The sequence below is a fragment of the Passer domesticus genome, chromosome 8, assembly GCF_036417665.1.
Source record: "Passer domesticus isolate bPasDom1 chromosome 8, bPasDom1.hap1, whole genome shotgun sequence".
Taxonomy (NCBI): Eukaryota; Metazoa; Chordata; class Aves; order Passeriformes; family Passeridae; genus Passer; species Passer domesticus.
The window spans coordinates 8,538,537-8,566,134 of record NC_087481.1 but is presented as its reverse complement, the minus strand read 5'-3'; the positions used below and the strand labels follow the sequence as shown (position 1 = coordinate 8,566,134).

The 27,598-nt window shown below is 53.7% G+C and overlaps 1 protein-coding gene and 1 pseudogene across 1 annotated transcript; both read left to right on the top strand.

The window, feature by feature from the left end:
* LOC135305609 (zinc finger protein 850-like) overlaps window positions 1-27,598 on the top strand; it is a 398,104-nt pseudogene that overhangs the window by 11,335 nt on the left and 359,171 nt on the right.
* On the top strand, window positions 23,074-23,625 carry LOC135305997 (olfactory receptor 14C36-like; the record flags this gene model as incomplete). The annotated part of the gene is made up of 1 exon (XM_064429569.1): window positions 23,074-23,625. A coding segment is annotated over one exon (552 nt), but the record flags the coding sequence as incomplete, so codon positions are not given.

Sequence of the window (27,598 nt, the reverse complement as noted above, 5' to 3'; positions counted from 1 at the left end):
CCTCACTGTCTGGAAGAGAGTCTTAAAGGTGTAAAACTTATTATTCAGTATAAACAGAACAAGACGATTGGGGATAAAAGCATCATATAGTCAACCCAGGACAAGTGCCCTGTGCTGCTCCCTTGCCAGAGGCACCCCAGGCCAGGGGGGCACATCTGGGCTGCTGTGTCTGTCTGTGGGGCTCCCTGTTCTGGGCAATGAGGAGGAGCTGCAGAGGCTCTGCAGGACTGACAGGATAGGCTTTGGGGCTGGCAGGAGAAGCTGAGGCACCTGGGCTCCTGGAGCTTCTGAAGAGGAGGCCCAGGGCTCTTCATGCAACTACTGCAAGGGTGGTTTCAGAGAATCCCAGAATCAGCAAGGTTGGAAAAGTCCTTGGAGATCATCAAGTCCAACATGTACCCTGACATTGCCTTGTCTCCCCTGAGCCTCCTCCTCTCCAGGATAAATAACCCTAGCTCCCTCAGCTGCTCCTCACAAAACTTGTGTTCCAGACCCCTTACCAGCCTTGTTGCCCTTCTCTGGACACGCTCCAGCCCTTCTATGCCCATCCTAAATGGGGGGACCCAGGACTGGACACAGCACTCGAGGTGCTGCCCAACCAGTGCTGAGCACAGGGGAAGAATCACTGCCCTGCTCCTGCTGGCCACACCATTCCTGATGGATACGAGTGGCAGGGGTTGGATGAGGGAAATGGTGGGGAGTGGAGGACAAAGTCTGATTGATTGTCAGCCAAGAAGGGTCTTGATTTTCATATCTATTCAGACTGCATTAGAAAGTGCTGTGTTCAATATCAATTGCAGATTGCTGATATAAATTAAAAAAAACTGTAAAAAGTAAAAGAAAGAGGTCAAAACTGTTCTCTCTGCATTGTTTTCAATACAGTATATTCACTTTGAATTCACTTCTGAAATCTGTCTAACTAGCCACAGAAGAATTGAAAAATCAATTATTCCAAGGGGCTTTTCTTTTTGTGTTTTTTTGAACTAATATTTATGAGTGTTTTTCACTGAATTCCTAAACTGAAGAACTCACAAAAGAAGAGGCCTCTGCAGAAGGAAAATTCATCAGCAGCCTCCAAGTGGCTGAGGATCCATCCCCATCAGAGCAGCAATGAACAGAAATGGGCACAGCTTTGTGGCTGCCCCAGCTTTGGGATGGGCCCTGGGCCTGGAGCAGGAGCAGCTCTTGAGGGCCCCAAGGCCGGGGCTCTTGTGCTGCCCTGGGCACATGGGATGGCAGCAGGGGCTGCAGAGCTCTCAGCACCTGAGCCAGAGGGGAGCAGGGCAGCCAGGGAGCCTCCTTTGGCCTTGCCCAGCACCTTCCCCCATGGCTGGGGCTGAGTCCTGTGTGAGCTGCAGCTGCTGCTGTGCCCTTGGCAGGGGTTGAGGCCGTGGGGCCAGTGGCCAGAGCAGCCTGGCCTGAGCAGAGCTGTGGGGCCAGAGCCGGCTGGGCTGGGCTGGGGAGAGGCCCTTGATGCTGCCCAGAGCTCAGGGCAGCTGGCAGAGCTTGCAGGGAGCTGGGCTGGGCTCAGAGAGCCTGCCCCAGAAACCATCCGTGTCCATCTCAGCCTCGCTGAGCGTGCAGGGGCAGGACTCAGGCCAGGCCTTGTGGGGCAGGGCCAGCGCCTGAGCAAGGCATTGAAAACAGGCAAGTGCCCCAGAGAGGAGGCTGCTCCGTGCCCTTGGGGGCATGGACAGAGCAGGGAGGGGGCCCAGGACATTTGTCAGTGCCAGCCTCTGTCCCCAGCCCTTGGCAGCCCTGGCTGCTGAGCCCAGCTTTGGCCTGGGCTGAGTTTGGCTGTGGCCCAGCTCCATCCTCCTGCGGGGCTCAGGGCCTGTTCCCGGCCATGGCCAGCCCTGGCCGGCCTCTCTGCTGGCCCAGAGGCCGGCAGAGCCTGGGCCAGGGCTGTCTGTGCAGGCCCACAGGTGCCAGGGGCTGTGCAGGAGCTGGCAGAGGCTGCCCAGCAGGGAGGCCATGGGGCACAGAGCCCCAAGGCTGCTGTGGGCAGCACGGCACAGGGGCCATTCCCAGCCGCAATGCTCCTGGCCTGGGCTGGGCCTGCACAGGGGCTGGGCCACCATGGCTGGGCCAGCACAGGGCCACCAAGGGGCCACGCAGCCGCTGCTGGGGCTGACAGCAAGGCCAGGCACACAGAAGCAATTGCTGAGCATGGCCTGCGCTGGCCAGGCCTGACTGTGCCACAGGCAGAGCTCAGCTGCCCTTGGGGGCTGCAGGAACAGTCAGGAGCCCAAAGAGCCTCCATGGCTGTGCTGGAGACCAAGGCTGGAGCAGGGAAATGCAGGGCTGCTGCGGGATGGGGAGGGCGTGGAATTCCAGCACACACCTCAGCTCTCTGATGATCCTGGCACCATGCTGGGCCCTGTTTCAGACTGGAGCAGAGCAGATGTTGATGGGACAGGAGCCCTGCGGGGCTGGCAGGGACCTGCAGCTTGCAAGGTGCTCTGCTCTCCCTCAGGTGCTCTCGGAGAGATCCAATCCCAGCTGGGCACCTCAGGGCACAAGTGGCACTGCCTGTTCATGGGCACACAGCTGATGGCTGCCTGGAAAGGGGCGCAGGTTTCAGTATCTGTTAGTTTCATAATATTCAAGCTAATCTTTATCTGCGTCATTTGAGAACTTTTAAGGAATGGCAAAATTTTCCTAGAAGGAACAGTAATTTCCTGCATGTTCACTGATGCCAGGAGAAGAAATTCTGATCTTGCCTTCTACTGGTGTCACCAATATTCTTTTTGTTATTTTCTCTCCCTCTTCCTTCAGGTGTTTGCAACTCTCTTGTTGAAATGGCCATGTCTAAGAACATCTCTTCATTTAGAGCAGCTGGATCTATATACTTCCTAGTGCTCCCAGATTTTCTCCTCCAGGTGCTCTCTAGTCATTCAAGTGCCTCTCCACTGACTGGTTTCATTCTTTGAGCTCCAGGAAGTTGCCCGATATTTCTGATGTTCAAATAAATAAATAAGTAATCATAATCTTAATTGTGTTTCTATCACAGAATTACCTTTTCTTATATCCCTGTCTGAGGCGGTTCCTGTATGGGAACCCCTGGGGGTTGGTGGACATGCCAGATACTGCTGACACATCTCAGAGAGCAGAGGGAAGAGCTGTGAGGGTTATTAAACTGCTCAAATGTTCAACTTGTGTTTGTTGGCAAGAAACCTTTCTGTGCCTCTGAGTGTCACCAGGCCCTGAGCCCAAAGGATCAGTTGTGGTTCCCACTGCAGGAGCACTTGGACCTTGGCTCTGCGCAGGAGAGCTCTTCATCTCCTTTCTCTCTTTTCCTCCCTCTGGGCATGGAGGGACCTTCGGAATTCAGTGTGTGCCTCGTGTGTATAGAGCAAATCTGGGCAGGAAGGGTTTGGGGGGACCTTGGGATCTGTGCTGGGCACAGAAGGTATTTTCCATTGCTCTGAGAGTGTCTGCTGTGGAAAGCGAATTTAATACCCAGCAGAGGAATGACTTTTGCATTTGTTGAAGCTGTGGTTTTCCTTGGCTTTTTTGGCTGACAAGAAATGAACATCCCTCTGTGTCTCGGGCAGCTCCTTCTCCAAGGAAAGCAGGTGGGAGTTGGAGCCGAGGAGCTGAAAGCTGCAGGTGCAGCCTGGGCTGGAGGGAGCTGAGATTTTCACAAGGCTGCTCTGAGTGCCAGGGCTTGGATGGGGGAAATGGTGGGGAGGGGGTAGGGACAGAGTGTGATTGATTGTCAGCCATGAAGGGTCTTGATTTTCATATTAATTCAAACTGCATTAGGAGGTACGTAGATTCAATATCAAGTGGAGATTGCACATATCAATTTATTAGAAGTAAAAAAAAGCTAAACAAGATCTAAAAAATGTCTTCTCACTGTCTTTTAAAATAGAACGTATTCAGTTTGAATACACTCCTGAAATCAGTCTAATTAACCACAAATTATTTGAAAGATATATTTGAAAAAAGTGATTTGAAATCAAATTATTCCCAGAACCTTGGCTTGTTAAGGTGCTCTGAATGTCAATGAGCCCTGGGGCACTGAATTCCTGAACTGAAGAGCTGAAGGCTGAACAAGCCCCTGGAGCAGTGAAATCCAGCAGCAGCCTCCAAGTTGCTGAGGATGTCAGCAGCCCCCACTGAGGCCATCCCTGCCCAGAGACCGTGGGGGAATGGGCAGACAAGGAGAGCGTCCCTGGGGCTGGGCCAGCACAACTCAGAGGCAGCAGTGTCTCCAGCTGGGCAATGGAGTGTGGAATGTGGCTGGGAAAGCCCTGACTGGGCTGTGCCAAGCAGGACAGACAAACCCTTACTCTCATCCACTAAAAACTCTCTCAAGGAGACATTCAAAAGGAATTACAGTTGTTTGTGTACTCTGAGTTGGATGCACGGGAAAAATACCAACAAGAGATTCTCAGGAGCTGAAAACAGCAAAACAGCCTTTACTGGCAACTTTAGAAAATCAGAGAAATTTTGTCACAATGTTTAATGCATCATTCAATCACCAAAAATCACTTCTGAAAGCAATACCTTGCCCTGTTCAACTTCACAAACTCTAAGCCTGTTCAATTTAAAGCTAGTCAGAATTTACAAGAGGACAAAAATAGAAGAAGTATACACAGAAAGAGAGAAAGAAAAATAAGATTTATAGATGCACAGACAGAGCTACCAACTCCTGGACTCCAGCAGTTCAGATGGAAATTCCAAGAGGAGGCAGGGCCAAGATGTGTGCTTGCCTTTTGGTCAGCCTTCAGTACCCCTTGATCTTCCTGGGCCCTTCCCCCAGGTGGGACTTGGGCTCATTTGGTCACTCAGGAGCTGGGCTGGGGCTCCAGAGGTGGCTGTGGAGCATTGCCTGTGCTGTGCCAGGGACTGGCAGCCACTGCTGGGCTGGGATAGAGGCTCTAGGGGGATTGGGGTTCCAGGGTAGGGCAGTGCTGGGCTTCCAGGGCAGGGCAAGGTGGACCTGCCTCTTCCTCTCTCACACATGAAATGTTTACAGCCAACAATCTCCTCCAGTCTGTCACAATAGGCAATGTTGGAGGTGAAATCCCAATTCTGGCCATGGGCACCTGGATGTCAAGGACAGTTCTTTTCCATAGAAAGGAAAGCACAGAGCCCAAGTGTTTGGAAGGCAGGTGAGTGTCTCACTAGGCCAAGGCCAGCCAGACTTATCAGAAATGGCAGATTTTTTCTGGGAGCTATCTTTGCATGTATGGAATTTTGGAGTTGGAAAACCAGTCTTGGCCATGGGTGCCTGGAGAAGCAGGATATTTTGTTGCAACAGGAAGGAAAGCATGGAGCCTTCCCCAGGCTTTTTGGGAACAAATGAGAGCTGACCCTTGTGAAACCACTGCCAGCCAGAGTTGTCCTGGCAATATTCCTGTAGGAACAATCCCTGGATATAAGGAAATCTGGAGATGAAACCCCAATTCTGGCCATGGGTGCCTGGAGAAGAAGGAGAGATATTTTTCCACTGGGAAGGAAAGCACGGAGCACCAGTGTTTCAGCAGCAGATGAGAAGAGATCCTCAACATGCCAAGGTCAGCTGGAGCAGTGAGGCAGCCCATGAGAGGCCAAACCAGCCAGACCTGTCCTGTGTCCCCTTGCTTTTATGGGGCCCTGCAGTGTCACAGTAACACCTTGGTTCAATGGGGTCCCATAATGTCACAATGGCCCCTTGGTTCCAGAAGGCCCCGCCGTGTCACAATGGTCCCAGCAATTCCATGAGGCCGTGCAGTGTCACAATGGCCTCTGTGGTTCCCCAGGCCCCACAATGACACGTGGCTTCTCTGTTCCATGAGCCCTGATGTGTCACAATGGACCTTTGGACCCTGGGGTTTTGCAGTGTCACAATGGTCTCCTCTGGCTCCACAGTGTCACAATGGACCACTGATGACACGAGGCCCCTCTGTGACACCCTGGAGCCCTGAAGTGTCACAAAGGCCTCTTGGTTTCACCAGGCACCACAGTATCACAATGGTCCTCTTGGTTCTGTGGGAACCCCCAGGGTCACAATGGTCTCACTGGTTTTATGAGGCCTCAAAGTGTCACAATGCTTTGATTATTCCACAGGACCTCTTAGTGTCACAATGGTCTCCATGATCCCATGAGTCCCCTAAATGTCACAATGGCCCCTTGGTTCCATGAGGCTGTGAAGAGTCTTAATGGTCTCTCCATGGTTCCATCAGGCCTTGCAACGTCACAATTATCTCCACAATTTTCCATGATGCCCCACAGTGTCACCATGGTCCCTTGGTTCCATGGGCCCTGTGCTGCTGCATTCCCCCCTCCCCCTCTCAGGCTGCCCTGCCAGCTCAGAAATGCTCCTTGGGCCTCAGTCTTGGCCAACAGCCCCTGGGCTCAGCTCCTCTGCAGCTCAGCACAAACACTGTCTGCTCCAGGCTCTGCTGCTGCCCAACCAGCTCCTGATTTCTGGAGGAGCAGCCCTGGGAACTGCTTTTGTTCCCTCAGTGGCACAACATCCCTGTTCTCACACTGCCAGAGAAAGCTGTTGATGCCAAGTGCAGCCAGGATGAACCATTGCTGTGACTGAAGCCCCTCTCTTGGGGCCCTACAAACAGCTCTGCAAAAAGAGCCCCTTGGAGCTCTCCTGGGCCAGCGACTCCCTCTGAGTGGGGCCTCTCCCAGCTGGGAACTCTCCCGTTTGCTGCACTCGGGGATCCTGAACAACGAGGGAGCCTGAGCCGATCCCCCCACTCTTCCAAGCTCAACCCTACACCAGCTGGGGAGATGCCAAAGCATCCACAGGGAGCATTTCCTGTCCTCAGGGGAATTTCTCACAGGTGCCTTGCACTGACTCTTTGTGTCTGTGTGCACACAGGAGTGCCTGTGCTGGGGAAATGTAGCAGAAATGCTGCTGTCAGAGGGGTTTGAGTGCTTTGGCTATCTCAGTCAGTCAGGGCTCTAAGTAAGGTTACAGCATGATGTCTAAGCTAAGTTGTTATAAGAGTTGCTGCTAGGAGTTGTTCTTCTGCTAAGTTGTTATGTTTAATATAAGTCCTAAACTCAGTTAAATATTGTTAAATGTTATTCCACTGTTAAATTGCAAGTCATAAGTTGTAAGTAAGGTTATATAATGTTAAGTGATGTTCTTTTGCTAAATAGTGAAGTTTAAGGCAGAAATTAAGGTTAAGGTATAAGTTAAGTCCTTTTAAGTTTGAGCTCTGTTAAGCTTTTCAGGTGTATTCCTTTTGTCCTTGCCCTCGCTGTCCTTGTGTGTCATACACACACACACACACACACACACAGGTGTAGGGACAATTCCCGGTTCAATTCTGGTTTGACTGCCTTGATTTTGTTTGGTTTTGTTGTTGCTTTGTTTCGTTGGTGTGCCTGGAAGTCCAGTCAGGAGCAGAGTGACTCTTGCCAAGGAACTTTGTGGTGCTGTCCCTTAATATTAAATCTGGTTTTTGCTGATCCCTTGCCGGGGATTTTTTCAGCGCTCTCAAGCCATCATTCATAACAGGGTGAAGGAGCCCTGGCCCAGGCTCTGGCCCTGGGGGACACGGGGATGCTGCTGGGGGGTCCCTGTCCCCCTGTCCCACCTCCCAGGGCCCTGGCCCCTGTCCCCATGTCAGGCTCTGGGGTCGATCTCGTGGAACATCCTCTGGGGGAGGCTGCGGCGCCGGGGGCGGGGGGACCCGGGGGGACAGGGGACCCCACTGTGCACGAGCAGCATTGGACTGCTCTGGGGAACTGTGGGGGGGGCTGGGGCAGAGTGACCTCTCCAGTGACCTCACACAGCCCCTTTGTGATGTCACACAGCCCCTTGTGATGTCACAGCCCATATTATGATGTCACAGATAATGTTGTGATAACAAACAACTGACCCTGGGATGTCACACAGCCATTATATGATGTCACAGGGTGGTCTCTGAGGTCACTGTCCCTCTATGATGTCACACACACAGGCACGCGGTGATGGCAGAATCCATTCTATGATGTCCAGCCTATGATGTCACAGAGCCTACTCTGTGATGTCACAGCCTGCTCTGTGCTGTCACAAAGCCCCCTCATCATATCACAGGGCTAGTGCTGGGTTATCACTCTCTGATACCATAGAGCTGCACTGTGATGTCACAGAAGACTCTATGATGTCACAAACACACCCTGTGTCATCACAGTCTGTTCTGTGATGTCACAACCCTTTCACTGATGTCACAAAACACTCTCTGTTATGTCATGCTGCCACTATGTAATGTCACAGCACACACTTTCACCACACAGTCCTCTCTATGATGTCATACAGCCATGCCATGATGCCACAGCCTGCTCTGTGTTGTCACACAGTCTCCTCTATGATGCTGCAGCTGCTCAGTGACCTCACACAACAAACTCTGTGATGTCATAACCCAACCTGTGACCTCACACAGCCCACTCTGTGCTGTCACACAGCCCCTTGCTGACATCACAGCTGCTCTGTGCCTCTAGGACACAGCCACAGAGGTGCCGCTGTGACACAGCCCCCTCTGGGACATCCCCCAGCCCCTGCCAGTGCTGAGCCCCTGTCAGCTCTGGCTGTGCCCTGCTGGTGTCCCTGAGCTGCCCTGGCAGTGCCCCAGCCCTGCTGGGCTGTGCACAGGAGCTGCTCCTGGCCAGAGCTGTCTCTCTGCAGCGCTGCCCTTGCCAGGAGCTGCCTCTGGGCCAGGAGCCTGGCCCACCTCAGCAGCACAGACACAGCACCAGGACTTTAATCACCCTCTGGGGCTTTGGTGCTCTTTGCATCAGACTCAGTCCCTCAGAGTGTGCTCAAAAAACTTCTCAGGGACTCAAAAGGGAGTGAAACATTGAAGTTTCTCATACTTAAAATAGATCCTTTTGAGGGACAGGACTGAAAAAGTATCCCCATGTTCCAGGTAAAGCAGAACACTGGAGGCAGTGATGACAGGTGGGGACAAGCAAGGGAAAGGTGTTTCTGATACTGAGCAAACCTGCACCTGTGTCCCTGCAGGCTGTCATCATCCCCCGGATGCCCCACCTGGCTGGCCCCTTCCTTTGATGACAGCTCTGCCTCCTGCCTGCCTCTGCCTGCCCACACAAAACCTTGGGCTGCTCCAGCCTCCTTCTGGGGGACGTGCTGCACCACAGCCCTGCCCTGGCAGGGAAAGTCCTTTCTCCTGGTGTCCACTTCGGGCCTCCTCAGCTGCCCTTGGTGCCATTATCTTTCTCAGGATCATTTAAATATGAAGCTCCAGCCTCTCTGAAACCACCCTTCAATCCCTCCCAGGCTACTCCTGTTCTGTCCTCAGTCTCCACACCACTGAGCCCAGAGCCATCAGCCTCTCCCTGCTGGTTATGTGATGAGGCCTCCAAACCTCATCTTGGGAGATGTTTGGGTCCTCTCCAAGATGTGTGAAAATGGAAAAATAGTGGTCAAAGTTACGTTCTCCCAAATCTTGCAGTGACAGAACAAGGGTCAATATCTCTAAACCGAATGAGGGTGGATTTACATTTGTTAGAAAGAGGAAATATTTTACAGTTATGAGAATGGCACAAAACTGCAACTGCTTTTCCAGATAAGTGAATGCCCTATCCCAGGAATTGCCCATGAGCAGGAGCTTTGTGCAGCCTGACCCAGTGAAACCCTCTGATCCCCAAGCACAGAATTCCTGTTGTGTGGGTTCTCTGATGTGCTGGGTGCCCTCAACGCTTCTGGCCAGAATGTCTGCTGAGGGCAGCCAGGCTGCTGCAGGGGCAGGGACCTCACAGCCATCACCATGGCAGCCCTGTCCCCTGGGCCTGGCTCTCCCCTTTCCTCTGCTCTTCCCTTGTCTCTGCTGGCATGAAGAGTTTTGTCATTCATATCTTGTGCCCAAGATGCAGGGGCCAATGGCTTCCCAGGCAGGCTCCTGGAGCAGAAGTGGCTTTTCAGAGCCCAGGCAGAAATGAGCCCTGAGGCAGCAGCTCTGCAGTGCTGGCCACCAGGCCGGGCTGCCAAGGGAGGCTTCTGGCCATGGCCTGCAAGCAGCTGCTGCTGCCAAGGTGCCTTTGGTGCCTCAGGCTCTGCCTGGCACAGCTCCCAGCACGGCACTCTGCCCTTGTGCCCGAGCCCTTCCCTGTGCTGGGGCTGGCCTGGGGCTTTTCCTGCAGCGGGACCTGCTCTGCTCCTGGCACAGGAAAGGCAGTTCCTGCTGGAGCAGGAGGCTCTGCCTGCAATGGGCTTCAACAACTCCAGCAAGGCCCTGTTTGCAAAGCCCCAGTGGGAAATGAATGAGGGGGTCATGCTGCTTTTGGGGTGAATAAAGTTGAAACCAGCCTGACTCCTCCATCTCAAAGTTCCACATTCTCAGAGGGAGCTGGAGCTGTGGCAGAGCTGTAAAAATGCCCAGAGAAAGGAACAACCAAGGGACAGCACTGAGAGCTTCTGCAGAGCTGCCAAGATGGACAAGCCTGGGCACATCTGACTGACAGGGCAGCACTTCAGACTTGAAAAGCCCCGTCCCAAATTTTAACAGCAGCATCTCCTGACATTTCCCTTCTTGCGGAGTGTGGAGATTCCTCCCTGCAGTGGGGACACTGCTCAAGGTCACAGCTCCAGGCTGAGCCAAAGGACTCAGTCCCACCATCCTTGTTCTGCTTAATTACTAGTTTTGCTTTAATAAAATTGCTTTGAAATCACTGCCTAGTGCTCTATACAATATAATATGTTACAGCTCTTATACCTTAGAATAAATATTTCTGATTATTTTGAAGATAATTGTTTCTAATCATTACCATTATAGAATATATATAAATATAAATACCTCCAGCTTGCCAGCCTTAATTCTGTGTGACAAATTCTATAAAGGTCTAATTCCACCTTTATAATTCTTTACATAAAAATTCTTGAAAAGTCTAGGGCTGGGGTTGGAACCAGCTGTTCTAAGGCTCCTCTCACACCAGGGATTTACAAATCCTGGAGGTCCTTGAGGGTATTTGGGAAACTGTGGGGCCTATTGGGGCTCCTTTCTGCACCTCGAGACCCAACAGGAGCCTCTGTAATAAACTTTGCCTGCAGCTCCCACTCTGCCAGGAACCTCTGTGAATGGGACATCCCAGCTCTTTGGCAGCCTGGGGAATCCTGGGATTTCACCATGGAATGGCTGTGACTGCCTCTGAGCACAGGGCTCTTTACCAACCCCAGAAACCCCTGGGAGGTGTCCATAGAGCCCCTGTCTCTGCCTGTGACCTTCCAGCTCTTGAACAGCCTAGAGACTTGGAAAGTCCCCATGGAACCCTTCTGAGGGCCTGTGACAAATCTGATCCTTAGCAGGCAACCATCACCAGGACCCTGTTGCTATGGGTCATGGGATCCCAGATCCACAGAACTGGCTGAGCTGGGAGGGACCCATCAGGATCCTGGAGTCCAACTGCTGGCCCTGCACAGGACACCCCAACAATGCCAGCCTGGGCCTGGCAGCGCTGTCCAAACACTGCTGGAGCTCAGAGAGCCCTGGAGCTGGGACCCTTCCCTGGGGAGCCTGGGCAGTGCCCCAGCAGCCTCTGGGGAAAAACCTTTTCCTGAGATCCAACCTGAGCCTGCCCTGACTCAGCTGCAGCCGTTCCCTCCAGTCCTGTCCCTGGGCACCAGAGGGAAGACCAGGGGTCACACCAGGGCTGAGAGGGACAGAGACCCCCACGGCCTCCCCAGAGATGAGAAGGTCGGAGAGTGCCCCCAACCCCGAGCACCCTCAGTGGTGAGAGGGACGCAGAGCCCCTGGTCCCCAGCCCTGCACAAGCATTCCCTGAGGCCAGCGGGATGGAGACCGCTGAGGCGAGGGGACAGAGAATGCCCTGAGCACCCCATTGGCATGGGGCTGAGAGGGACGGAGAGCCCCCAGGCATTCCCTGGGGTGAGAATGATGGAGACGCCCTGGGGAATGGCCTGGGGTGACAGGGACAGGGACACCCCCTCAAGAACGGCCTGGGGTGAGAGGGACAACCCCCCCCAAGCCCTTCCCAAGCATCCCCCAGGGTGAGAGGCACAGAGACCCTTCCAGCATCCCCTGAGCACTGGACAAAATAAACTTGACAGAAATCAAACTTCAATCTGCATAAATCACTTGGATGAATATTTGATTTTCTCACACGTCACATGTGAGGAAAATACAAATAAATCCCAAACATTAATAAACCAACAACAGAAGCAATTCTGTGTCAATTCCAAATTTCATTGGTTCCTGCACAGCTCCAGCTCAGCTGCTGGAAGATTCTGATAAAAAAAAAAAAAAAAAGTGAAAATTTGACCCAATAGAGATTATTGAAAGGAAGGAAAAAATCTGTGTGGCTGTGACAAAGGTGACAGGGACACAGAATATAATGATTCTCACATTTGGCAAAGTCCCCAAGCCTCAGAATTCTGGAGTTATTCAGGAATTTAGCTACTTGAGCTGGGCTTCTTCTGGAACGTTTAGTAGCCTTGTAGTTCATTCCTCAACCTGAATGAACCTTGTCAGCCTCAATGGTAACATTTGCTCCCTTTCCTCCAGTGATTTAATAAACATTTCATGGAAAGACAACAAAATATTTTCTTTATACTGGCCACCCACAACAGCCATTTTCCTCATCAGTTCTCCCACAAGTCGCTCAGAGGAATTTGCATCCAAGTTTCCAAGAGGTCCTCTGGAAAGAAAGAGCCCTCCTCCAACAGAGGAGGGAACCATGCTGTTGTCAAGGTCAGAGAACAGTGCCTGAACTCACTGTGCCAAAATATTGTACACAATCTGGTTAAGAAAATTGTTAGAGATTCTTCTGCCCCAGTTAAGGTGCTAACGAGACCAAATGCAAAGTGGATTTTATTGAACAGTAAATGTGAGGTAGAGAGAGATGGAATAAAAGAGAAAAAATGGGGGAGGGCAAGAGAGTGACAGGGACAGAGACCTCCCCTGGGGTGCAGCAAGTGTGACATTGTCCCCTGTGTGCATGGCCTTCCCGGGGTGGCGGTTTTACACCTGAGCCAGTTTGGGTAAGGGGGGTGGTGTTCACCTCCCCAGCAGGGATTACCCCACTGTTTCAGGTTGCAGTGCAAGATGCAACCAAATGCATGTTTTCCATCACCATCTTCACAAACTGTTATAAACAGACAGGGCAGTGTTCTTTATCTCTTCCATGACTCGGCCCTGATAACACCCTCCAGGGGCTATCTGCTGTGAATGGGCCATTGAGTGTCCCTGCAGGACTGGTAAAATGACATCATCCCATTGTGGGATGCTCCACCCAGGGGAAGGAGCCAGCCGTTCCTACCTGGATATAAGCTGAGACTTGTGACACCAGGAGCACCTTGGCTACTGTATTCCCAGAGGACAAGAGCTCCATCACCAGCACTCGACCGTCAGAGGAAGACCAGACCCTTCTCCAGGATCACTGCTTTGACAGAATCACGATCATCACTGCAACAGGACTGCAACCACCATTTAATGGGACTGCTCCCACCACCCTGACCAACAGGGTGGCAGGTTATATCCTGACTCTGTCAGTTTAAGGCAGTGTTTCTGTATCATTGCCTTGATCTTAATTTTCTTCTTAAATTGTAATTCTGGCTTAGACTCTCCTCCTGGTTTGCCCTCAAACCTGTACAAAACTCAATGCACTCATCTCTTGTTTTCCTCCCAAACCAGAATTTCCCATCCCCAAACCACTGCCAGATGGAGAAGAAGGCTGCGAGGAAGAGGAAGATGTCCCAGGACCATCAGGCAGGTAAGGAGGAAGTCAGTGCCTCTTTCTGTCTCTCTCCTGCTCCATCTCCCAGCTCAGCATGGCCCGTAGCTGCAGGACAACCCCTCTGCCTTGGCCATCCTGCTGCGGATGCACTGGAGGTATCTCGTTCCCTTTCCCTCTGGCATGGAGGCAAAGCCCATCCACTCCTTGTCCTTTGTCCCCCAGACAAGAAGCTGTGGACGGAGACCAGAGAGGATGAATCTCCACGGCAGAACCTCATGGAAGAAGCTGTTTTGAAGGACTCCATGGCACAGGAATCGAACAGGGAGGTAAAGCCCAAGAGATCCCACAGGATGAGGGCCTGGAAACCCAGCCCAGGGTGCTCTGAGGAGGAAAGACCCACCCTGTGCCAGGAAGGTGGACAGAGCTTCAGCCAGGGATCAGAGCTGGTGGTCCATGAGCGGCTTCATGATGGGGAGAAGCCCCACAAGTGCTTGGAGTGTGGGAAGAGCTTCAGGCAGAGCAGCAATCTTGTCCGCCACCAGATGATCCACACTGGGGAATGGGCCTATGAGTGTGGGGAGTGTGGGAAGGGCTTCAGCTACAGCTCAGAACTCGTCAGGCACCAGCGCATCCACACTGGGGAGAGGCCCTATGAGTGTCCTGACTGTGGGAAGAGGTTTCACACCAGCTCCAATCTCCTCCTGCATGAGCGGATTCACACGGATGAGAGGCCCTTCCGCTGTCCTGACTGCGGGAAGGGCTTCAACCGCAACTCCCACCTCGTCACCCACCGGCGAATCCACACTGGGGAGAGGCCCTATGAGTGTCCCCAGTGTGAGAAGAGCTTCACCCAGAGCTCTCACTTGACGAGACACCAACGGAGGCATCGTTAAGAGAAGCCCTGCAAATGCCCCAACTGCAAGGAGACCTTCGAGCCTGGCTCCAGCTTCATACCCAACTGGAGGACCCACGTTGGGAAGAGACCTGTGATCCATGCTGGGAAGACACCTGTCCCTTCTCCTGCCCCTGCCAATGACATGACAGGGGATCGATGAACATGAGATTCTGGCCAGGGCCGTGTCATTATATCCACTCCCTCCTCAGGTCATTGCCGGGGCAGGAAAGGGTCTCTTTCTCTCTCCCTGAGGAGAAGGGTGTCCTTTGCAGGCAGGTGGAAATATGTGGCCAGGATGACACAGTGAGTTGTGTTTTGGTTTTCCCTGTAAATAGTTTTTCTTTTCCCTTTTGTTAGCAGTATTGTTTCTGTTCTTGTTTGTTCTTTATCTCGTTGCTCTTCCCAATAAATTTTTCTTATCCCAGGCCAGGATCTATTCCTTTTGTGCATTCTGTGGGAGGCAGAAGGGCAGCAAGCAGCAGCATTGTTTTAGCTGGAGCAGGAATCTGAGGAATCTCATTCCTAAACCCCAGCTTGTGGAAACCGAGCATCCCAGCTGGTCCCAGCCCTGGTGGCCATGGCAACAGCCTTGGGAGCGGATCCCTGGCTGGGGCTGTGGGAACCTCTTCCCTCTGGTGCCCAGGGACAGCACTGGAGGGAACGGCTGCAGCTGAGTCAGGGCAGGCTCAGGCTGGATCTCAGGAAAAGGTTTTTCCCCAGAGGCTGCTGGGGCAGTGCCCAGGCTCCCCAGGGAAGGGTCCCAGCTCCAGGGCTCTCTGAGCTCCAGCAGTGTTTGGACAGCGCTGCCAGGCCCAGGCTGGCATTGTTGGGGTGTCCTGTGCAGGGCCAGCAGTTGGACTCCAGGATTCTGATGGGTCCCTCCCAGCTCAGCCAATTCTGTGGATCTGGGATCCCATGACCCTGGGGATGGGGCTGCCAATGGTTGTCATGGCAACCACCCCTGGCATGGGGTCTGCATGGAGCTGCCAAGGGACTGAGCATGGCAACAGGGGGCTTGGGGATGGTTGCCATGGAAACTGACCATAGTAACAGGGTCTTGGTGATGGTTGCCATGGAAACTGACCATGGCAACAGGGGGCTGGGGATGGTTGCCTGCTAAGGATCAGATTTGTCACAGGCCCTCAGAGGGGTTCCATGGGGACTTTCCAAAAGTCTCCAGGCTGTTCAAGAGCTGGAAGGTCACAGGCAGAGACAGGGGCTCCATGGACACCTCCCAGGGGTTTCTGGGGATAGTAAAGAGCCCTGTGCTCAGAGGCAGTCACAGCCATTCCATGGTGACATCCCAGGGCACCTTGGGCTGCAAAGGCACCCATCTGTCACAGCACTCACGGGGGCTCCATGGTGACATCCCAGGAGTCCCCAAGCTGCCAAAGAGTCGGGATGTCCCAGACACTCACAGGGGTTCCTGTCATGGACACAGTGGGAGCTTCAGGCAAAGTTTATTAGAGAAGTTCCTTTTAGGACACAACATGCAGAGAGGATCCCCAATAGCCCTCATAGATTCCCAAATGTCATCACTGATTCAGAGATGACACAGACTCAGACCAGAAAGCTAAGGTCTAAAAGCTGCCTATTTATTCAATCCTCTTCTTTCATACCTTGGTTTGCTACAAGTGGACCTCATTGGTCATTTAATCAACACATTTCACATGATTGGCTAATTAAGACAACACCCTTCATTAAACATCTTTATGGAAAAAAAATCTTATTACAAATACCATCTATGGACAGTTTACAATTCTTTCTCTCCAGCTCCCTAAATGTTCCCAGACCAATTAATGGGAAACCTTATCTTGTTTTCTCCGTCTCTGACCAGAGTGCCATATCCACACCCAAATTCCCCCACGGACCTCCAGGCTTTCGAAATTCTTTCTGTGAGAACAGCATTGGAGGAGCTGGTTCCAATGTCATCTCCAGACTTTTCAAGCCTTCATGTGTAAAGAATTATCAAAGTGGAATTAAGCCTTTTTAGAATTTGTCCCACAGGATTAAGGATAGCAAACCAAAGATATTTATATAAGTATCTACTATGGTAATGATGAGACAAAATGATCTTAATCGGAAATTTTTACACCAAGATACAAGAGTAACATATTAATTTATATAGACTACTCGGAAGTGATTTCAAAGCAACTGTATTAAAACAAAACCAGTAATTAAACAGAGATTGATGTCTCTCCCCCAGACCAATGATCATGGGCATATCTCTTTGGTGTAGCCTTGAGGAGTGACCTTGAGGGGTGCCCCCACTGCAGGGAGGAATCTCCAGACCCCCCAAGAAGGGAAATGTCAGGAGACGCTGCTGTTAAAATCTGGGACAGGGCTTCTCTAGTCTGAAGTGCTGCCCTATCAGTCAGATGTGCCCAGGCTTGTCCAGCTTGGCAGCTCTGCAGAAGCTCTCAGTGCTGTCCCTTGGTTGTTCCTTTCTCTGGGGATTTTTCCAGCTCTGCCACAGCTTCAGCTCCCTCTGAGGATGTTGAACTTTGGGATGGAGGACTTGGGCTGGTTTCAGTTTTATTCACCCCAAAAGCAGCATGACCCCCTCATTCATTTCCCACTGGGGGCTTTGCAAACGGCCTGGCTGGAGTTGTTGGAGCCCATTGCAGGCAGAGCCTCCTGCTCCAGCAGGAACTGCCTTTCCTGTGCCAGGAGCAGGGCAGGTCCCGCTGCAGGAAAAGCCCCAGGCCAGCCCCAGCACAGGGAAGGGCTCGGGCACAAGAGCAGAGTGCCGTGCTGGGAGCTATGCCAGGCAGAGCCTGAGGCACCAAAGGCACCTTGGCAGCAGCAGCTGCTTGCAGGCCATGGCCAGAAGCCTCCCTTGGCAGCCCGGCCTGGTGGCCAGCACTGCAGAGCTGCTGCCTCAGGGCTCATTTCTGGCCGGGCTCTGAAAAGCCACTTCTGCTCCAGGAGCCTGCCTGGGAAGCCATTGGCCCCTGCAACTTGGGCACAAGATATGAATGACAAAACTCTTCATGGGAGCAGAGACAAGGCAGGGGCAGAGGAAAGGGGAGAGGCAGGCCCAGGGAACAGGGCTGCCATGGTGATGGCTGTGAGGTCCCTGCCCCTGCAGCAGCCTGGCTGCCCTCAGCAGACATTCTGGCCAGAAGCGTTGAGGGCACCCAGCACACCAGAGAACCCACACAACAGGAATTCTGTGCTTGGGGATCAGAGGGTTTCACTGGGTCAGGCTGCACAAAGCTCCTGCTCATGGGCAATTCCTGGGATAGGGCATTCACTTATCTGGAAAAGCAGTTGCAGTTTTGTGCCACTCTCATAATTTTCTCCTTCCAAAATTGTAAAATATTTTGTTCTTGAAAAAAAAATATAAATCTGCCCTGATTCAATTCGACATAATGACCCTTTTTCTGTCACTGCAAGATTTAGAAGAAAATAACTTTGACCACTATTCTTCCATTTTCACAGACTTTGGAGAGGACCCAAAAATCTCCCAGATGGGTTTGGAGGTCTCATCACATAACCAGTGGGAGGAGGCTACATGCTCTGGGCTCAGTGGGGTGGAGACTGAGGACAGAACAGGAGTAGTCCGGGAGGGATTGAAGGGTGGTTTCAGAGAGGAGTTTTTCTTGTAAAAAGCAGCTAGAGAAAGAAATAATGGCACCAAGGGTGTGGAGTGCCCCTGCCCCATGAGGTAGGGATTCTACCCAGACAGACACCATTGGGCAAGGGGCGTGATTTAAAGAGGATTCTGCCCCTCCACCCTGTGGGGTGTGCCTCTGCAAGCCCAGGAAAAGACACTCCACCCCATCTGGTCAAATAAGGAGTGGCCACAGAACATTTTTCCTTTTCTGTAACCTCGTTGGTTCAAATTCTACTGCAAAGTCCCCGCCACACATTTTTCCATTGGTGGTCCTCCCCAATCCACTCCTTTGCAGTCCCCTGCTCCTTCTGCTATTGGACCCCGACCCTAAACTCCACCCCTACCCTGTCATATAAAACCCATGACAAGACACCACCTCCTCTCCCCCTTCATTTCTTGTCTTGGTCCCTGGCACAATAAAGGATCCTGGGCTTTGCTAAACCAAGACACATCCTGTTGCCTTCCTTTCCCTGCTGGTCATCGATGCCTGCCTGAGGTCTGAGACTCTGGGGTCTGGGGGAGTCGTTTTGCTGCTTACTGCAGTGGAACACAACACAAGGGCAGCTGGGGAGGCCCAGACATGAAGAGAAAGGAATTTCCTCTCCCAGGGCAGGGCTGTGGTGCAGAAGGAGCCTGGAGCAGCCCAAGGCTTTGTGTGGGCAGGCAGAGGCAGGCAGGAGGCAGAGCTGCTAGCAAAGGAAGGGGCCAGCCAGGTGGGGCAGCCGGGGGATGACGACAGCCTGCAGGGACAGAGGCACAGGGCAGGGACACCGTAGGACAGCCTGGGCTGCACAGGGCACAGGGATGGGCAGCAGCTGCAAGGCCCTGACAGAGCCAACTTGGGCAGCACTTTGGCCATGGCAGACACAAAGAGCACCAAAGCCCCAGAGGGTCATTAAAATCCTGCTGCTGTGTCTGTGCTGCTGAGCTGGGCCGGGCTCCTGGCCCAGAGGCAGCTCCTGGCAAGGGCAGCGCTGCAGAGAGACAGCTCTGGCCAGGAGCAGCTCCTGTGCACAGCCCAGCAGGGCTGGGGCACTGCCAGGGCAGCTCAGGGACACCAGCAGGGCACAGCCAGAGCTGACAGGGGCTCAGCACTGGCAGGGGCTGGGGGATGTCCCAGAGGGGGCTGTGTCACAGCGGCACCTCTGTGGCTGTGTCCTAGAGGCACAGAACAGCTGTGATGTCAGCAAGGGGCTGTGTGACAGCACAGAGTGGGCTGGGTGAGGTCACAGGTTGGGCTATGACATCACAAAGTTTGTTGTGTGAGGTCACTGAGCAGCTGCAGCATCATAGAGGAGACTGTGTGACATCACAGAGCAGGCTGTGACATCATGGCATATCTGTATGACATCATAGAGGAGACTGAGGTCAAAGTGTGTGCTGTGACATTAGAGAGTGGCAGCATGACATCACAGAGAGGGTTTTGTGACATCACTGAGGGTGTTGTGACATCACAGAGCTGTCTGTGACATCATGGAGTAGGGTATGAGGCCATAGAGCAGATCCGGACGTAACAGCTGGTGGCTCTGTGACATCAGCGAGTGGGTTGTGACATCACTAGATGGCTGTGTAACATCCTAGAGAAGACTGTGACATCACAGAACAGACTGTGACATCACAAAGCAACTTTCTGACATCACAGAGTCTTCTGGGACATCACAATGCAGCTGCATGACATTCCAGGGTGACATCCCAGAATTGGCTCTGTGACAAAACAAGGGTGTTGTATGACATCCCAGAGTGGGCTGTGACATCACAGGTGGCTGTGTGACATCCAAGGGGTTGTGTGACGTCACAGGGTGGCTACTTGTCCCTGCCCAGCAGCCTGGCAGGAGCTGCCCCATGGTGCTGCCCTTGGCATTGCACATCCCCACATCCCAGTGCCCATCCCGGGAAGAGCCCTGAGCAATGAGGGAGGGACAGGATCTGCCTGGCCAGGGGCTGGGGCTCAGGCCTTGGCCCTTTGCATTCCTGAAACACATCCAGGTTTGCTCAGCACCAGAGACACCTTTGCCTTGTTTGTCCCCACTTCTCATCACTGCCTCCAGTGTTCTGCTCTAACTGGAACCTGGGGACACTTTCTCAGTCATGTCCCTCAGTGGGACCCATTAAAACTTCAAGAAACTTTGGAGTTTAAATTTAACTTTGAGTTCTGGAGAAGTCTTTGGAAGGCTCTCTCAGGGACTGAGTCTGATGTAAACAACACCCAAGTCCCAAGAGGGTCATTAAAGTCTTTGTTCTGTGTCTGTGCTGCTGAGCTTTAAAGGAACAGCTCTTCCCAGGACCAGCTCCTCTCCCAGCCCAGCAGGGCTGAGGGCTCTGCCTGCAGGCACTGAGGGGACAGGAGCCAGGCAGAGACAGGCTGAGGAAGTCATTGAGCTGAAACTTCACTTGGGGAAAGATCTTCACAGCCCTCCACATGGTGAGTCAGTGGATGCAGGGCAATGTCCCCTGTGCTCCTGGAGGGATCTCCTGAAGCCAGCACACCCTACAGCCTGGGGGATGTGCCAGGAGGACTCTCCCAATTTCTCTGTGGCAGGGGAGCAGGAGGAGGAGGATGTACTGCAGAGCGGAGCTGCCCTGGGCACCATCAGAGGGACAGGGCAGGACGGCTCCTGCTGCCAGGGATGGCTGCAGGGGCTGAAGCTGGGGCTGCAGCCAGGGCTGCCAGGGCTGTCCTGCAGAGCAGGTTCTGCTGCCCTCAGGGCTCTTGGCCAGCCCAGGGGATGTGCCACCTGCCAGGGGCAGCTGTCAGCCTGCCTGGCAGCTCCCCATGGACAGGGCAGGGGAGCTGTGGGGGCAAGGAGTGACTCCTGCCAGGGCAGGTCCTGCTGCTGTGGAGAGGGTGCTGTGTGGGCCAGGGCTGCTCAGAGCTCCAGCTCACGCCCAGCTCATTCCTGAGGGGACTTTTCATGAGCTCATTCAGGGCAGGGGTTTCCTGCTTGGGTCTCTGCTTTCCTGAATCTGTGCTCCCACTTTTCCCTGGCTCAGCTTGGTGGCAATGGAAACTCAGCTGTGCAGGGCAGAACAGGGGCTGAGGCTCTTAAACCATTACCCTGAGTTTTTCTGGGAACCTCAGCAAGTGCCCCCCCGCCTCCCCAGCCTCCAGGCCCATCCAGCATCACCTTTCCATGATGCCCAGGCTGGGGGAGCTGTTCTTTAATCCCTGCAGCCCCGGGCAGCTGCAGGGCAGAGCTGGCCCAGGGGCTGGGCTGGGCTCTGGCAGCTCTGGCAGGGAAGGAGCCCGGGGCCACAGGAGCAGCTCGGGCTGGCACAGCTCCAGCAGCAGAGCCGTGGGCAGGGAGGGATGGAGGCAGTCCTGAGGGAAGCCCTGCTGCAGGGCAGATGTGGCACTGCCAGCCCTGCCCTGCAGGGCAGACACTGCCCTGAGCAGCACAGCTCTCGTGTCCCCTCCCAGCCAGCACAGCCTTCAGCCCGGGGGCTCGGGGCCCTCAGTCCCTCCTGGGCTGGCAGAGCAGCCCCAGAGATGAAGGGCATCTCTCCTGCCATGTGCCCATTCCTGCTGACAGGGCCTGAGGGCCACTGCCCTGCCCTGGTGCTGCCTGGCAGGGGCTGGGCAGGGCTGGGCAGGGAAAGGCTTTTCCTCAGGCCCGGCTCTCTCTCTCCTTGCCTTGCCCAGGTGCTCCTGGCATTGCTGAGGGGCTCTCTGGGATGGCAGTTCCAGCTGCAGGGTCAGGCCCAGCCCTTGGGCTCCTCCTGTGCAGGCTGAGCCCAGCACTGGGGTGTCCCAGCTCCCTGTGCCCAGGGAGCTCTGGGCAGGGCAGGCTGGCAATGAGCCGACTCTCCTCAAGCAATGCCATGGACAGGACCCTTGGTGTGTCCTTGGGATGCCATCCAAGCTGTGAGCTGCCTCCAGGGGACACTGAGGGACAGGAGTGTCCTTGGCCAGAGTGGGGCTGAGACTCTGAGAAAGGCTGAGCCAGTTTGCTCTGCTGTGGGTCCCTCTGCTCTCAGCTGTGTCAGGCTGATTTTCAGGGGAGCACAGGGACTGCCCCTGGATCTCAGAAATGGCAGCTGGGGACAGATGGGGTGACAGAGCAACTCCCCTCACCCTTCACTGTGTCACAGCCACTGCTCTTGCATTGCTCATTTCTTTCTGATCTCCATGGGCACAGCAGGAAACCCTCTCAAACTGCCTTTGGTTGTCACCATTCCTTAGCCCTGGGACAGGAGATGCAGCAGAGCTCCTCTGCCTCAGGAGCAGTATGGGCTGATGAAGTCCAAGTCCAGGACTGGCTCCTGTCCCCATTCCCATGACCCCACTGCTGCAGAATAGAGCTGACTCCTCAGTGTCCATGGGCAGAGCCCCTGCTCATCATAGAAACAGGGCCAGATCCCAGCAGAGCTCCAGGCACAGGGCAGAAGGAAAAACTCTGAGAAAAGGAAAATTGGGTGGCACAGAGCAGCAGGGGGAGGGCTGGGAGAAAGGGCTTGGACATCACACATCAAAGTCTGCCCTGACTTACTACTGTCTCCTCCTTGGACAGGACTCCATGGGCAGAGTGAACAAATGTCCAACAGCAGTTCCATCAGCCACTTCCTCCTGCTGGCATTGGCAGACACGCGTCAGCTGCAGCTCCTGCACTTCTGCCTCTTGCTGGGCATCTCCCTGGCTGCCCTCCTGGGCAACAGCCTCATCATCAGCGCCGTAGCCTGCAGCCAGCACCTGCACACACCCATGTTCTTCTTCCTGCTCCACCTGGCCCTCAGCGACCTGGGCTCCATCTGCACCACTGTCCCCAAAGCCATGCACAATTCCCTCTGGGACACCACCACCACCTCCAACACAGAATGAGCTGCACAGCTTTTCTTTTTTGCTTTTTTTAATTCAGCAGAGTTTTCCCTCCTGACCATCATGTGCTACGACCGCTACGTGTCCATCAGCAAACCCCTGCACTACGGGACCCTCCTGGGCAGCAGAGCTTGTGCCCACATGGCAGCAGCTGCCTGGGCCAGTGCCTTCCTCACTGCTCTCATGCACACAGCCAATACATTTTCCCTGCCTCTCTGCCAGGGCAATGCCCTGGGCCAGTTCTTCTGTGAAATCCCACACATCCTCAAACTGTCCTGCTCCAAATCCTACCTCAGAGAATTTGGGTTTCTTGTGTTTTCTATCTGTTTAGGACTTGGTTGTTTTGTGTTCATTGTTTTCTCCTATGTGCAGATCTTCCGGGCTGTGCTGAGGTTCCCCTCTGAGCAGGGACGACACAAAGCCTTTTCCACCTGCCTCCCTCACTTGGCTGTTGTTTCCCTGTTCTTGAGCAGCGTCATATTTGCCCACCTGAAGCCCCCCTCCATCTCCTCCCCATCCCTGGATCTGGTCCTGTCAGTTCTGTACTCAGTGGTGCCTCCAGCCCTGAACCCCCTCATCTACAGCCTGAAGAACAAAGAGCTCAAGGCTGCTGTGTGGAGACTGATGACTGCATGTTTTCAGGAACATTAAACTGGTGGACAATGTCACAAAATCACTTGTAATAAAAGCAATTTTTGATACATCTTGTTAGTTTGGTTATGGGTATTTTGTGCTTTGTTTTAGTTTTTTCATGTCCACAAATAAAGGTAATTTTTGTGCCATTTCTCGTTTTATTTCTCTCTACCTTTTCTGTGGCCACAGACTCTGTTAATGAGGGGCGGCGCTGTTGGTGGCTTTAAAGGAACTAAAGGACCTCCCTGCAAAGTTTTCTGCAAAGATGCCCTTCTTTTACCTTCTCTGGAGCTGCAGCAGCAATATCTGTGTGCAGAGCTGGGGGCAGATCAGTGCTGGCACAGCAGCTGTGCCCAGCAGCAGCAGCAGCACTTGGTGTTGGCAGTGCTGCTGCCGTGGCCCTGCCCCGCTGCCCTGGTGGCCCTGGTGTTGCTGCAGGGCCTGAGTGCTCTCGGGGCCGGGCACAGTCCTGGGGCTGGCAGTGCCGGGGCTGCAGCAGGGACAGGCCATGGGCACTGCTGGGGCAGCGCTGACGCCTCAGGCCAGGCCCTGGGGGCTGCAGGCTCCTTGCCCAGACTCTCTCAAGAACACGGCCAGGCCAATGCTCAGCACAGAAAAGCCCCAGGATGAGCAGCCCCAGGCTGGCCGTGGGCAGGCTGGGGGCAAACAGCATGGCTAGGACTCTGCATGGGCCCTGGGGGAGACGGGAAGGAGCAGCAGAGCAGGGTCTGATCCATCCCCAGGGCGCTGCACAGCCCAGGGCAGCGTCCCAGAGCGTCCTCATGGAGCTGCCAACAACATCCCCCCTCTGCAGCCCTGGCCTCTCCCCCAGCTCACAGAGGTGCCGCATCCTTGCAGGCACAGCCACGGCAGCACTGGCTCAGGAGCCCCTGTTTGCATTGCACAGAGCAGGCAGGAGCAGCCCCATGCTGCTGTTGCTGTGGGGACATGAACCTGAGGGAGCACAAATGCCATCAGCCCCTGGGGCCAGCAAGGGCTGGGGGACACCAGGGAAACCACTCAGCTTTGTTCTGGCCTCTGCAGTCAGCCAGAAAGTTTGTTCCCATCAGCTGGGAATTTCCTGTGCCACTGCAGACGCTGTTGCTCAGAGCCAGGGCTGCCTGGCAGCCACCCCCAAACTGCCCTGAGCATTTCCTTGGCTTCACCTTTGCGTTCTTTACTCTTCCTTGGTCTAGATTTCTTCCTATTGTCCACTGCTGTTCCCTGCCCTGCAAACAGCCCATCCCTGTTTGCCCTTTCCTCTCTGGCCCCACTCCCCATTGCAGTTCCTGACCTGGCACCATGGGAACATCCCTTGGGGAGCAGGATCATCCTCCAAGTGCTGCAGGAATTGTCTGCAGGCTCCTGCAGTGCCTCATGCTGCTCCCTTGCCAGAGGCACCCCAGGCCAGGGGTGCACATCTGGGCTGCTGTGTCTGCCTGTGGGGCTCCCTGTTCTGGGCAATGAGGAGGAGCTGCAGAGGCTCTGCACGACTGACAGGATGGGCTTTGAGGCTGGGAGGAGAAGCTGAGGCACCTGGGCTGCTGGAGCTTCTGAAGAGGAGGCCCAGGGCTCATCCTGCAACTGCTCCAAGGGTGGTTTCAGAGAATCACAGAATCAGCAAGGCTGGAAAAGACATTGGAGGTTATCAAGTCCAACCTGTGCCCTGACACCGCCTTGTCTCTCCTGGGCCTCCTCTTCTCCAGGATAAACAGCCCCAGCTCCCTCAGGCGCTCCTCAGAGGACTTGTGTTCCAGACCCCTCACCAGCCTTGTTGCCCTTCTCTGGACATGATCCAGTCCCTCCATGTCCTTCCTAAATGGGGGTCCCAGAACTGGACACAGCACTCGAGGTGCTGCCCAACGAATGCTGAGCACAGGGGAAGAATCACTACCCTGCTCCTGCTGGCCACACCATTCCTGATCCAGGCCAGGAGCCATTGGCCTTCTTGGCCACCTGGGCACACTGCTGCCTCATGTCCAGCCTGCTGTCCATCAGTGCCCCCAGGTCCCTTTCTGCCTGGCTGCTGTCCAGCCACTCTGTCCCCAGCCTGTAGCACTGCAGGGGTTGTTGTGGCCAAAGTGCAGGACCCGGCACTGGGACTTGTTCAACCTCACCTTGTTGGATTTGGGCCCTGGATCCAGCCTGTCCAGGGCCCTGTGCAGAGCCCTCCTACCCTCCAGCAGATCTGCACTTGAACCCAGCTTGGTGTCATCTGAAAATTTGCTGGTGCTGGACTCAATCCCCTCATCCAGATCATCTATGCAGATATTCAAATCCACTCTGGCCAGCTCTGATCCCTCTGCCATCCTGTGATGGCACTCAAGGTGATCTCTTCCATAGCCTTGCCTGGCACTGAGGTCAGGCTGACAGGCCTGGAGTTCCTCAGATCCTCCTTCCTGCCCTTCTTGGGGATGGGCTCACATTGGCACCTCCACTCCTCTGGGGCCGCCGTGCTGATCCAGGACTGATGGTAAATGATGGAGAGCAGTTTGGGGAGCTCATCCACCAGCTCCCTCATCCCCCTAGGATGGATCCCATCCGATCCCATCCACCTGTGAGCACCTGAGTGGTTCAGCAGCTCCCCAGCTGCTTCCTCCTGGATTGCAGGGGGATGTTCTGCTCCCTGTGCCCATCTACCAGCTCAGGAGAACACTTGTCCTGAGGACAACCTGTCCTAATATTGAACATTGAGACAAACAAGGTATTAAGGAGCTCAGCCTTTTCCTTATCTTTAGTTATTTTATTCTCTGCTGCATCCAATAAAACATAGAGGTTCTCCTTATCCCTCCTTTTGCCATTAATTTTTTTTTTTTTTAATACAAGCCGCCACATGAAATTATAACTGAGTTATCACCTCTCCCCTTTTCTTTCTGTGTAACCTAACATCATCTTTGGAGACCTCCTGAGTTTTAAATAATGTTTTCCCCTGAGTCCCCACAAAAGCTCCATGGGCATCCTGGACAGTAATTTTCCTCACTAGCTCATCTTTTTCCACACTGGGACAGGGTGCTTCTCCCTCTTTAATATTATTTTCTTGAAATGTCTCTCTCCTTCCTGGACCTCTTTGTTTTTAAGGGCTGTTTCCCTTTAAAAGATCAGTAACTGATTTGATACTCCCCAAATATGTATTCTAAATAGGCCAAAGTCTGCCCTACCTAATTCCAGTGTAGATGTTTTGTTGCTGCCCCTCCTGCTTACCCAGAATATTGAAAACTTGATTATTTCATGGTCACGGTGCCCCAGGCAGCCTCTGACCACCACATCTGCCACCAGCCCTCCTCTGTTTGTGAACAGCAGCAGACAGAGCTTTCCTTGGCAGTGGGAGTGTTACCAAAAATCCGTAAAACAGAAAACTCCTTAAGCCCAATGTAGCATGAAGAAGCAGCATTCTTTATTCAGCTGGATGCATGGGGGAGAGCTCCTCCCAAAGCCCTGCATGCTGAGTACAGGAAAGTTTCTGTTTATTTTCTGTATTTTGCACACATATTAATTGATTGTCCCAGACTAAACACACATATGATAATCATTTCCCCAAAATCATTGACATATTTCCCCTCCTCTTTACCCATGAGTTCTTCTGCCCTGGGGGTCTCTCTGGTGGTCCCTGGTGGTCTGGACCCCAATGTTCCTGTGGGCCTGGCTGAGCTGGCAGGACACTGAGGCCGGTGAGCTTCCAGTTCCCCTTCTCACACAACGGGCACTGTGTGCTTTCCACAGGCCTGGGGTTTTGGAGAACAAGCTCCAGGTGTCAGCTCACATGAGCTCACAATTTATCCTCTGGTAACATGAGGTCACAGAGTGGGCTATGACATAACAGAGTGGGTTATGTGAGGTCATTAAGCAACTCTGACATCATAGACTGCATCTGTGACATCACAGAGCCAGAAGTGACATCACAGAGCAGAGGTCTGACATCCCAGAGCAGACTATGACATCACAGAGGGGGGAAATGCAATGTCATTGAGCAGCTATGACATCATAGGCCATC